Source organism: Pseudorca crassidens, chromosome 9, assembly GCF_039906515.1.
Source record: "Pseudorca crassidens isolate mPseCra1 chromosome 9, mPseCra1.hap1, whole genome shotgun sequence".
In the NCBI taxonomy this organism is placed as follows: Eukaryota; Metazoa; Chordata; class Mammalia; order Artiodactyla; family Delphinidae; genus Pseudorca; species Pseudorca crassidens.
In genome coordinates this window covers 6265092-6277317 of record NC_090304.1, presented here as the reverse complement: position 1 = coordinate 6277317, position 12226 = coordinate 6265092, and the positions used below count along the sequence as shown (strand labels likewise).

The 12226-nt window shown below is 47.3% G+C and overlaps 1 protein-coding gene and 1 long non-coding RNA gene across 25 annotated transcripts in view; one reads left to right on the top strand and one right to left on the bottom strand.

Moving 5' to 3' along the window:
- Positions 1-5865: 5865 nt before the first annotated feature.
- On the bottom strand, positions 5866-10959 carry LOC137229925 (uncharacterized). The gene is made up of 3 exons (XR_010945918.1): positions 10900-10959; positions 10199-10308; positions 5866-7387 (listed from the first exon to the last, which is right to left on the bottom strand). It is a non-coding gene; the product is annotated as an uncharacterized lncRNA (long non-coding RNA).
- A 71-nt stretch (positions 10960-11030) lies between these two features.
- TOP6BL (TOP6B like initiator of meiotic double strand breaks) overlaps positions 11031-12226 on the top strand; it is an 89145-nt gene continuing 87949 nt past the window's right edge. For 17 of the 24 annotated variants that reach the window (XR_010945910.1, XR_010945908.1, XR_010945909.1 and 14 more), the window contains exon 1: positions 11243-12159. Coding sequence is in view for 14 of the 24 variants with exons in the window: in XM_067748160.1 (XP_067604261.1) it covers positions 12043-12159 (117 nt within the window). In the remaining 10 variants the exon portion in view is untranslated. The other 7 variants (XM_067748174.1, XM_067748157.1, XM_067748155.1 and 4 more) reach the window with 6 other exon arrangements.

Here is a 12226-nt window from a genome sequence, read left to right as displayed (position 1 = left end):
GTTGTAGCGTGCGGGTTCTCTCTCTAGTTCTGGCACGCGAGCTCTGTGGTTTGCTGCACATGGGCTTTCTTGTTGAGGCGACCAGGCTCAGTAGTCGTGGCGCCCGGCATTAGTGGCCCCGTAGCATGTGGGATCTTACTTCCCCGACCAAGGATCAAACCCGTGTTCCCTGCTTTGGAAGGCGGATTCTTTACCACTGGACCACCAGGGAAGTCCTGGTGTCCTGGGTTTAAAACCTAGTTTTGCCACCTCCACCTGTTAACCTTGGGCAAGTTACTTAACCTCCCTGGAATTCAGCTCCCACATCGTAATGTGGGGATCAAATGAGTTATTGCAGATAAATTACCAGAACAGTGCCCCATACGTGGTAAGCACTCAACTAGTGCCAGCTATTATTTTACCATATTATCATTTTACCATACTGTTTCCCAATTTGGGGAGGAAGCATGTTCAATAAAGAGAACACTGAGATCGCTTGTCTCAGCTCTGTAACTGAGTTGCTTTGGAAACTTGTTATTTTGCTCTGTAGTGCGTTAGTACAGTCAATGATGAAGAAAATATCTGCTTTCTTTTTACATGAGTGGCAAAAGTGAATGGAGTGATGTCCACCAAATATGCTGAGCTTCTCGGATAAATCCAGGTTTGCTGCTTACATTACCAAGATTCATGGAAAGTTCTTGGTAGGACTTCCTGCCACCAAACCTACAGGCACAGCTGAATTCTCAGCTTTCGTTCCTATACCATGGAAGAGGTGTCCCTCCTTCTGTCTGAGACTGATTCTTCCTGCTCCTGCCCTAAGTCCCATCCCCTCGCACAGCCCCACGGCTCTCATCCCTTTTGGTGAGTTCCCTCTCCTCTGGCTCCTTCCCATCAGCATTTAAACATGCTCAAGTATCTGCCAGCTTAAAAATGTAGTAAGAAAACCAGATCCTTCTCCATGTCTTGCCCTTAATCTTTATGATGATAGTCTTCTAGAGTCATTTGAACTCATTGGCTCCGCTTCTTTGCCTCCTTTTCAATCAAACATTCATCCAAAACCTACCTGCTTTATATGCCAGACACTGTGCTGGGATCTGGGGATCTAATAATGAGTAAAATGGACACTGTCTCTGTCCTCTTGGAGCTTACAGGCTGGTAGCGCTGATGGATATTAATAAAATAATCCCTCGGGTATATAATCACAAAGTACTGTAGAATGAATGAAAAGTTCAGGATGCTATGTGAGAATTTAACAGAGTCATAACCTGGTTAGGGAGTTGGCGGTGTGGTGGGCAGGTGGGAGCAGAGGGAGGCGTCACGCAGATAATTTGAGCTGAGATCTGAAATATGAGAAGCATTAACCAGGCAGGGAACAGGGAATAATATTAGCAGTTGCTAACATTAATTGGGGACAATATTTTTATACTTTATTTATGTATTTATTTATTTATTTGGCTGTGCCTCACGGCTTGCTTGCAGGATTTTTGTTCCTTGACCAGGGATGGGACCCAGGCCCCAGCAGGGAAAGCACTGAGTCCTAACCACTGGACTGCTGGGGAATTCCCTGTTTCTATACTTTACACAGAACATCTCATTTCCTTCTTGTAACAACTCTAAGAGGTAAGTTTTAACCCCAGTCTACAGAAGAGGAAACGGAGGCATTGAGACATTAAGTGACATGCCCAAGGTCATTGAACCTGGAAGGGGTAGAACTAGGATTTTACCTCAGACAGTCTGACATTTGAACCATGTTCTTGGCTACAGGGACACAGAGTGTGTGATACTGCAGGAGGCATGGTGTGAGAAACAGAGAGAGGGACAGTGAGAGGGAAGACAGAGGAATTGTGTGGTGAATGCTGGCTAGGAAGATAGGCAAGGGCTAGATCATGCAGGGCTTACTAGCCATTTAAAGAATTTAGGTTTCTACCTTTAGAGTCCTGGCAACTATTGAATGATTTGAAACAAGGAAGTGAAGTGATCAACTTTGTAGTTTTAAAAGATTACTCCAGCTGCTGTGTGGGGAACAGGTTAGAGGGGTATATAATTTGATGTGAGAAACCAGTTAGAAGGCTACCACCGTGGTTCAGGTGAGAGAGGAGATGGTAGCTTGAACTTGGATGCTGGCAGTGGAGATGGAGGAACACATAGGTAGAAAGGATTGACAAGATGTGGTGATGGGTTAGATATAGGGGTGGTCGTGAGGAAAAAGGGTTTTTCATGGATGGACTGTGCCACTGGAGGAAGGGAGGTACCATTTGCCGAGATGAGGTTTGGGTGGAGAGAGTGTTGGTCTTGGAGACATTGAGTCATCCATTATATCTGGGTGTGGAGCTCGAAGAGGAGGTCTAGGGAATTCCCTTGCGGTCCAGTGGTTAAGGCTCTGAGCTTCCACTGCAGCAGGCACGGGTTTGATCCCTGGTTGGGGAACTAAGATCCCGCATGTTGCTGGCGTGGCCAAAAAAAAAAAAAAAAAGAGGAGGTCTGGACTAAGATATGCATTTGGAAGATATCAGTGTAGAGACAGACGGCAAGTGAAGGGGATAGATAGGCTTTGATGCAATTGATTTAATCCAATGCAATATAGCTTCTAGTCCTCTAAAGTTGCTTTCAACCAGGTCGTCAATAATCCTATTGCTAAATACCAGTGTCAACTTCCAATTACTATCTTACCATTTCTCTCGGCAGCAATGGACTCTACTTGTGCCTGCTTCTTGAAATGTTCTTCCTTTGGTTTAGGGTTGCCACACTCTCCTGGTTTTCCTTCAGCCCCTGTGGTCCCTCCTTTGTTTCTTTTGTGAATTCCTCTTCTGCTTGTCAAGTAATTTTGTTGTTATTGTTGGTGATGGTGTTTTGTTCTAGGCCCTTTTCTCCTTCTATGCATTGTTCCTGGGTCATTTTATCTACCACTCTGCAGCTTGAGTGCTCTTTTTAACACAACAATCTGACAGATCACTTCTTTGCTGAAAACACTTCAGTAGCTCCCCAACACCTTTGGGATAAAGTCTAAAGTTCTCGCTGTTGCTTCCTTCACACAAAGCCTTCCCTGGGCTCCAAGTCTGGGGCAGGGGCCTTCTGGTATCACTCCGTACTGCACCGTTACTGCCCACTGGTCGTGTTTCCTCTTAGAGGATGAGCTCCATGAGGGAAGAGAGAATATCCCTATCACAGCTGTATCCTCTGCAGAGCAGACATGTAGATACCTGTGCAACAAATCAGTGAAAAACGGAAAAGACCTTGGGGGAGAAGGTGATTCCTTGTTGTAAACAGAAGCAACTGGATGTTTTCATACCAAACAATGTGTTTTCCATTTCTTTTACCCCTAATCTATCCCCCATCACTTAAGCAGCGGCAAGCGCTTTCTAGATGTACTGCCCTCTGCATAGAAATGATACAGAAGATCAAAGTCTTGGTTTTTGAACTCTTAACTAGACCTTTTAAAATCTATTGCAGAGAAGATGTTCTTGAAAGCTTCAGTCTTCTTAATTGTAAGAGCCAGGTTCTTGAGAGGGATTTTTTTTTTTAATCCAAGAGACACCTCAAGAGCCAGAACCTGCTGAACCTAAAGTTTAGTTTATGCCATCAACTGTCGAATTGGAAAGAACATGCGAGTTTCCCCTTCACAGAGAAAATATAATCCTTTTTGAGCTTGGAGCAAAACTGAAAAAGATTGGGAAAGGAGAACAAGAGAGTTGTTCTTGTTGTACAAGAACAACTAGGTGCAACAGTGGGGTTTTGTTTTCTGTGCCCCCCCACCAAACAATAGTAGACAGAGGGGGTTCATGCTCCACTTCATTCCTGGAACTCTGAGGAGACACAGCCTTTCAAAGTACCCTGTGTCCACAAGGGCAACTGCCACAGAATAGAAGTAGCGCCGTCACCTGTGTAGGCAAAGTAGGTCTGAGATGTATTCCATCTCCTCACCACTCCCAGGCTTCTCACCCCCTAAGCCCAAGTCTCCTTGGCTTGTCGACCTTTGGAGGAAATCGGAAAAATTCCTTGGTGCCCAGCCCCTGAGAGGAGAGTGAGAGTGAGCTGAGAACTGGGTGCCTGCAGGGACTGCTGCAGGGTAGGGGGTGAGCACCCCACAGCAGAGGCTGAGGGGGTATGTGGCCCAAGCCAGGGACCCGATAGAGGCTCAGATATACCAGGAAGAGCTGAAGTGGGAGCCACCACTGAGCTCCCCACGAAGCAATCACTGCTCTTTGTCTATACCAAGACCACAGCTTCCACTCACCAGAGAACATCATCTCTGCAGCAGGTGCAGTGCCCAATGGCCAAGACCAAGTGAAGGCTAGAGTTTATCAGTTAGGCAAGAGAGCACTTGACCGTAAAGCCTGTTCCCTGGCATCAGAATAATACATAAACCACAAAGTAGAACATTGTGAGAAGGGGATTGGGAGGAGAATCCTAAGAGACTGACTTTAAAACTTGAGATGATTGAATTGTCTGGAATCGGCGTGGTTTACCAGTTTTCTGCCATTAGTAGAAATGGGGGCTGAAGAGCTAGGTCGAGAAAGAAAGAAAATTACATATTTCCTCACCTAAGTCTGTGACCTGAGGTTGTAAACAAGCGTGCTGTACAAGTAAAGGTCAGAAAGGTGGGCTTGCGATGGGAGCTCCAGGGCTTACAAGGACTGACCTGATTTCCCAAGATGACTGTGGACCAGGAGGCCTGTGTAACACCAATTCAGACATGATTTGCAAAGAATGATCATGTATTTGAAAGCAAAAGTCTGAGGATGAGCCAAGATAAAGTCTCAAGTCAAATGGGGAGTTCTGACGGTGGTCTGCGGAGGAGGGGTGTGGAGGACGGAAGAGCCCTACCTGGAGCTCCCTTCTATAGTGTGGAAAAGCCTGGGGTTCTAGGAGCCTCACGGGATGCGTTCTGAGCTGAGCAATGTTGTGAGTGCATGCTGTTGTTGACTAAATTGGAGAAACTGGAACTGATTTGAGAACATAGAAGTATTACAACCATTTATCTTTGTCCAGTGTGGATTTAAAACAGTACTTATTGACGGACCATCCCTCCCAAACTACTTTTAACTTGCAAACCTAAGCACCATTAAAAACTGGACCTAAAAACACATTTGAGGTCTTCCCTGGTGGCGCAGTGGTTTAGAGTCCGCCTGCCGATGCAGGGGACACGGGTTCGTGCCCCAGTCTGGGAGGATCCCACATGCCGCAGAGTGGCTGGACCTGTGAGCCATGGCCGCTGAGCCTGCACGTCTGGAGCCTGTGCTCCGCAACGGGAGAGGCCACAACAGTGAGAGGCCCGCGTACCACAAAAAAACCCAACAAAAAACAAAAAAACCCCCACACATTTGAATGATTCCAACTCACCTAGGAACAGGCTGGGCTCAACCATGATTCTCAATACTTTTGCTTTTACCTGGCAATAATGAACTACTTTTTCTTCTAAGAAGCTTATGCCGCAAAGCCCTGGGAGTACACAGACTCCCATGAAAAAGTGTCTGATGATACCCATATATCTGAAATAAAATTTGGCAGTATCTGCTTAGTGCTAATAACTGAAGGGATGTCTTTGGGGTTCCTTGATCAAATTGCACTGGAAAATGTGAGTTGTGCTGGGAAACTTACAGTGCCAGAACCCCAAAAGAGTAGAATCTGTGTCCATCTTTGAAGCTATAGAAATCTCAGGTCAGTTTTCTGTATCGTAGCCTGATTTACTTGTGCTGTGGCACATAGCTAGGAGTTAGTCATTTCAACTATTATTGGCATTTGAAACTTCCCGGTGGTAAAGACACAAGGTTCTAGAGTCTTGTGACCTTGTTGAAATTCTGGGCCATGACTTTCTTTTTTTTGTTGTTTTTTTTTTTGGCGGTACGTGGGCCTCTCACTGTTGTGGCCTCTCCACAACAGTGGAAATAGAGGATCATTCTAAGGGAAGTTGTGGTGAGAAATTAAATAATGCATGTCAGGTGCGTGACACCTGGAGCCAGATAAGGGCTCAAATGTTAGCTATTGCTACTATCATTATTTTACTTGTTTTGTATGTAGGCAAATCTCCCCTCAAGTAAAACATCAAGTATGAAGATCTAGACTTGCAAAAAAGGTTAAATGCGGGGACGGGGTGGTTATTTGCATTACAAAAGCAATTTTTAGTTAATGAAAGAACTGATAACAGCGTTCCTTTCAGACAGTTTCCCAGTATGTTTAAAATGATTTGATTCACACAAAACTGGGTTTACACGTTTCAGGAACATAGCTAGTGTATAAAGCAAAGGACATCTGTAATACAATCATTCAGGCCAGTTCTGAACCACTGTGACAAGTTAACAATAAGAATTCTGGGTATTCCCCTCTACCCTTTATAAAAGGATTAGATGAATTCTCTGTGGTTTCAAAGGGCAGAGCTGGGACCAATGGGTGGAAGATACAGCAGGGGAGATTTCAGTTCAATATAATGGAAAACTCTACCAAACCACTGCTGTCCAAAACTGGAATGGATTGCCTCTGAGGTGGCATCTTTCCCAACAATTCAAGTAAATTCATCAATTCAAGTAAATTCAACAATTCAAGTAAAAGCTAGGTATCAACTTGTCAGGACAGTTGGAATGACTCTTGCATGAAATCAGGGAGGTATTTCCCAATCCTAAATACACAAAATATGCAAACTAGATCAATTCTCTGCCTTGGTTACCAGGACTAGGTTGAGGAAGGAGGTAGAGAGAGGCTATTCAGGAGGAGGGGTGGAGATAAAGGAAATGAATTGGAAAAAATATTGCTCCTCTGGTTGGGAAGTACTAGATTAAATGAATTCTAAGATTTCTTCTAATTTAAAGATTCTAAAACTCTCCAATTGTTTCACAGATGTTATTTTAACCATATTCCTGGGAGAATTTTCCTATTTTAGTTGTGGAAAACTAGAACATAACACCTAAAGTGACTAGTAAAATGGGAAAAGAATGAAGACATCCTGACCCTTTTAGACTTTTGATCCCACAGCCTTTTCTCAGCTGGTGAGAATGAAAGTTGGGGAAACAGAAGATAGAAGCGGCCTTAAAGCTAGAATGGGTGAAAATCAAGTCAACTTTGGAGACCAGTGAAAGATAAGCTCAACCAAGTTTCCATACTACTAGCTTTAAAGACTTTGTACACCAGCATTCTTGGAAAAATACTGCAGAGTACTGTAATTATACAACAAGTGAACCAAGACTGAACATGTGGATCCAGTGTCCTCTTTAATGGAGCACCTAGAAGAAGATTCTTTGTCCCAGTTAGCCTACTTGTCTTTCAAGTAAAGTTGATCATCTGGCCTTTGAATCAATTGGTTTACTTGGCCATATGTGACCAGATCACACTGCTGTTTCCATTCCTGAGTCTTCTATGCTACAAAGAATACTTCCCTTCCGGTGGACACCAGCTGGCAGGACAAAGCCAGCTCTGCCTAGAGAGAAAGTAAAAAGCCAATTACGGAGAGCAGAACCACTTTGTGATATACATTTTATGGGTTATCTAGAAAGAGGAGAAACCAGACACTAACAGGAAAGGAATGCTATCCTGGGCTGGCCCCAGAACCTGCTACTAGTAGATGAGAAATCAGAGATTCTGTGCAAAGGCTGATTATCAGCCAGAAAAAACAGGAAGCTACCCAGTATCATAGTCAGTCATTCTAAGAAGGAGTGGAAGAAAACATAGGGAATGGGGGTGAAGAAGAAATACTCTAGTTATACAAACAGTGATATCGTCTTGGGGGGAGAATCTTTCCTTTGCTGTAGTGCAAGAATTGGCACAAAAGTCAGCACCACTATAGCCTCTAGTGCCCCCCATAATCTAATATTCTTCTGCGAGAATATCCCTTTCTGACCCCTGATAGGGAAGCAGAGGGAGGTGAGTCATGAAGCTGCCCCAGATTCTGTGCTCCAGGTGGAGAAGGCCTCAAGAAGGTGAAGGGATGAGCTAATCTGAGCTTCCTGGCCCCATTTCCAGGGATGTGATTAGTGGAGAGGCACCTGGGACCTGCTCCATTTCAGGAAACCCGGTTATGGGAACTGGTGGGGCACAGCCTTGGCTCAGGACCCGAGAGAGGCAGTTAACCCTTTCCTATTGCCTATATGAGAAGCAGGCTCTCAACAGATTCCCAGGGGGAAAGAAACTACTCAAGTGGACTTAATTTTGCAACAGCCTGATAAGGGGGACCTCAGGGATATTTTCCACGTAAGTGCCTAGGGTCATCTCTTCGGGGCCTTTGAATGCTGTAGGGGAGCCTGAGAACAAGGTAGCTCCTAAGAAGTATCCAGGAATGATATACACAGAGAGGGCACATTCAAAAGGGAAAGACAGCTCAACAGTTCCTAAAATGTCACTGTTCACCTGGTAGCATTCCCTAGGATGTTCTGGCTCCGCTCAAACCCTTGGGTTTGGGTCAGAATCAATCCGGGGCTCTTTTGCCCAGACAGGGCATTTCTTCTCAGAATAAACAGCATGTCCCAAAGTGGACATGCAACAGTAATCCAAATCCTGAGGTAGGTGGAGGAATGCAGAGTCAATATGCCACTAAGTCTAAGGATAGGGGAGAACTGGCCCTCTGAAGACACTGGTAATATGACCCTGAACTCCAGGGCTGAAGATGTCCAAAGCAGCATCCAAAGGCTCCTCGGTTGACCTGGTTGACTAAGGTGACCTTAACCTCACACAGGTCATTTCGTTTCTTTGGGCCTCAAATTTTTTCATCTATTGGGGATCCCTGATAACCTCTACTACAATCCCTTCTGGCTCTAACACTCCACTGCTCTGAGGATGGGGTCTAAGTAAAAACAGTTTTAATAATGTGGAGTCAGTCCAATAGTATGTTAATTACTAGACCTCAAACAGGATGGGGGCACACACCGATGGGCGAAAGAAGGGTGGGAACTGTGGCTCATTCAAGCGTTAGTTTGTAGGGAGATGAGGGTACCTGAGTTCACTGTCTTAGCTTTTGCACGGAGGGGTTGGCTTCTCATGGTAATGTTAATGTCCCTGTACTACAGCACTCTGAGACAAGCAGTTAGGCAGTCATATCCACGTGGGAGAAGGAATGAGTGGTTAAGAGATTTTTATTTGAGATTCTGGCTCTGCCATTTACAAACTCAGTGTCATACAACCTCTTCTTGGAAGCTCATTCTGATCATTAATAAAACAACGATTATAACACTTCCCTTAACAAGATTGGGAGGATTACTTAAGATAAAGGAAAGGTGAAGACCACTTAGCACAGAGTAAGTGCCCACCACATGGCAAGCCTGCATCAAACTTTGCTGACTACAATGGCTTATGTGGTGGCAATCCTGATGGCAGGCCCTCGGATCACAGGCTCCCTTCCTCACTTCTGCCTACATCTGGCTGTGTCCCTGGCCACCTCTGTTAGGCCTCCCCTGCATCTAGGATGGTATTGGGTATTCCATTGCATGTTCATCCCTGATGCTCACTCCAAGGCCAAGAGCTGGAAGCAGGACGACCAACTCACTTGAAGTACTTCTACATTGGCAGCTGTTCCTCCACCCTTCCTTCCCAGTGTCATTCTCAAGGTGGGGCATTTTCTGCTGAGCCAACACTCTCCATGGGAAACATTTTAAAGAGCCATCTTCAGCATCTTGGTTTCTCACCCATCAGATAGTGAAGATAACAATTATCTCACAAGATACTTGTGAGGGTAAAAAAAATTGATGTAAAGAGCCAGTGGTATCCTACAACAGGTAGTCATTCAATCTTAGCTCCCTTCCCCTTGGCAACTCCCCTTCCTAAAGGGGACACCCGAGAGAGAAGAGAGTGAAAGGGAGAGGAAGGCTCCAACGATTCCCCAAAAGTCAGTTCTCATATCAAGTCCGAGATGGTTTTATGATGAATTTTCCATAAATAAAAGCCACCTTTCTGCAATAGATCTACCTATTGAGCAACAGAGATGGGGAGGGTGGTCAACAGTGCTGAGCAAAGATGGACAAGGCTCTGTGATTCAGGCCTCAATAGTCATGTCCTCTGGAGTAGCACCAAGGTTATGTACTGGACAGGCACTCTGCCAGCTCCCCTGCCTGTTCTGCCCAGTCCTGGCTTTCTGGAGCTGGGGTGGAAGAATTTTCCTTGAAGGAAAGCAGCCAAAACCCTGCACCACCCTTCTCCTTGGGCAACGCTCTGCCAGGCAGGACTCTCTCTCACCAGTTTTCTTTTGGATGCCTGAGGAACCAACTGCCAAATCATCAGTTTGGGCTCAAGCCCCTCTTACCATGCTCCTCCATGAAAAGCCCTGAGTTCAGCAGCTGCATTCTGGAGGACTGCCTTCCCGATCAGTTGGGAATGCTCTTGGAAATCCCCGGAGCTTCTGTCAGCTGGAGCCTAAGAAATCCAGGTCCTGTCGTTGGCATATTTAGTGCACAAACTTGGGGGGCTTGTGCCCTTCCAGATCCTGCCTAGGGGCTGGCTGGGCACCCTGGGATTAAGCTGGGGATCTGCTTGGGACAGGTTGCCAGATAAAATGCAAGACGCCCAGTCTTGAATTTCAGAAGAACGAATTTTTTTTTAGTATACATATGTCCCAAATATTGCATGGGATACACATATGACTAAAAAATTGTTTTCTTTTAATTATTATTTTTTAAAATCTGAAATTCAAATTTAACTCTTTTTTAACTTGCCAAGGGTGGGAAACCAGAGGTTGGCCTGGGGCACTTGGGGCAGTCCCCCCTGGCGGTGAGACTGTTTGGAGGTCAAGCACCGGTTTGGGGATCTCGCTTCCGGCACCGGCAGCCCTTCTCCCGGCGGAGGCAAAGAGATGAGGGCTGCACCTCGCGCTGGGACCGTGGAAACGTTCTTTCGGGAGGAAGGGAGGAGTGGTGGCCTGTCCTCATTCTTGCTCGCCTGCAGCCTCGGTTGCCACCCGCGGGCTCTCCCCAACCCCGCAGCCTGCCCAGCAGCCGGCCCACGGACCTCCGCTACCGCGGAAACCCTCCGCACCACTCCTACCAGGTCCTCGCTGCTCGCCGCAGGGGAGAAGGGCGGGGCGGAGCGGCGCTGAGTGCGCAGGCGCGGCGAACCGGTGGGCGGGGCTCGCTCGCGCGCGCGGGCGGGAAGGGACGGCGTCGCGCGGCCAGGCGTGGGCGTGGGCGTGGGCGCGGGCGGAGGTCGAATCCCTGGCGGGCGCCCAGCGATTGGGCGTCGCTACTGCTCGCCGCGTGGAATGGAGGGGACGGCCGTGGCTGTCTGCGAGGTGATGCCGGGAAGGGAGTGAAAGCGGAGGAGGACACTCTGAGGAGACGGGCCTTGTGAGGAGGCCGCGAAGTTTGGGCAGAGGGGTCTGGCTTTGCCTGAGGGGGAGAAGGAAGGTTCGGGAATGATAGGATTCGGTGAAAGTCAGCGTGTCCCTCGCGGGGTTGTGAGGAGCAGAGGAGAAGTGGGGCGTGGGAGCATCTGGGCAGTAAAGCCCGCGGGGTGCTCAGTGAGGAGAATTTGGTCAGTGGGTGGCATGGCCGTCCTCTGAGCGCTGGTGTCGCCCCCACCTGACAGCGGAGAAAACCGAGGCTCAGGCAGCTCAAGTGTTTGCCAAACCTCAGCGGACGCCCAGGTTCAAGCCCGGATGCCAGCCCAGGAGGACCCGCCCGTGCCGGGGAGGGCGAGCAGAAAGCAGGGGTGGGCGACCTGGGGGGAAGTCGGGGCCATCCGGTGCAAAGTGGGAGCGAGGGAAAGCCGTATCCGGCCCGCGGGTCAACCGAGGTGTGGAGGGGATTCCTGGGTCAGGTCCCAGAGCAGCTGCCTGATGAGAGGCTGAGGTTCGGAGGCCTCACTCACCCAGCTCGGACCACAGCACGCGCCAGAGATGCTCTGGGGGGTGGGACTGAACACCTGGCCCCGACTTGCCACCTTTGTTCATTCATGACAGCGTTTTTACAGCCTTACATGATTGAATTCTTAACTACTGGCCTCGTATTAGACAGATTAACTACTAGTACGTAACTACTAGACAGGTGAAATAGGACCAGAGGCCACAAGGAGTTGACCTGAAGGCACCTCGAGTTCTCCCAGGCTTCCTGCCTTCTTTGTTATCAGAGAGAGTTGGAGGTTTAGATTTTACAGATGACAGAACCTAGCATAGAACCCAGAGCTTCTGACTCACAGGCTGATGTTCTTTTCCCAACTGCTCTCTCATTATGGATAAAGAAACTGCGGGAAAATCTGAACAGAGGGAGCACAGTAAGTCAGAGGATGTGTGAAGGAAAGTGTTAGACTGTAGAAATGCCTGGAAACCTTTCTTACAAAC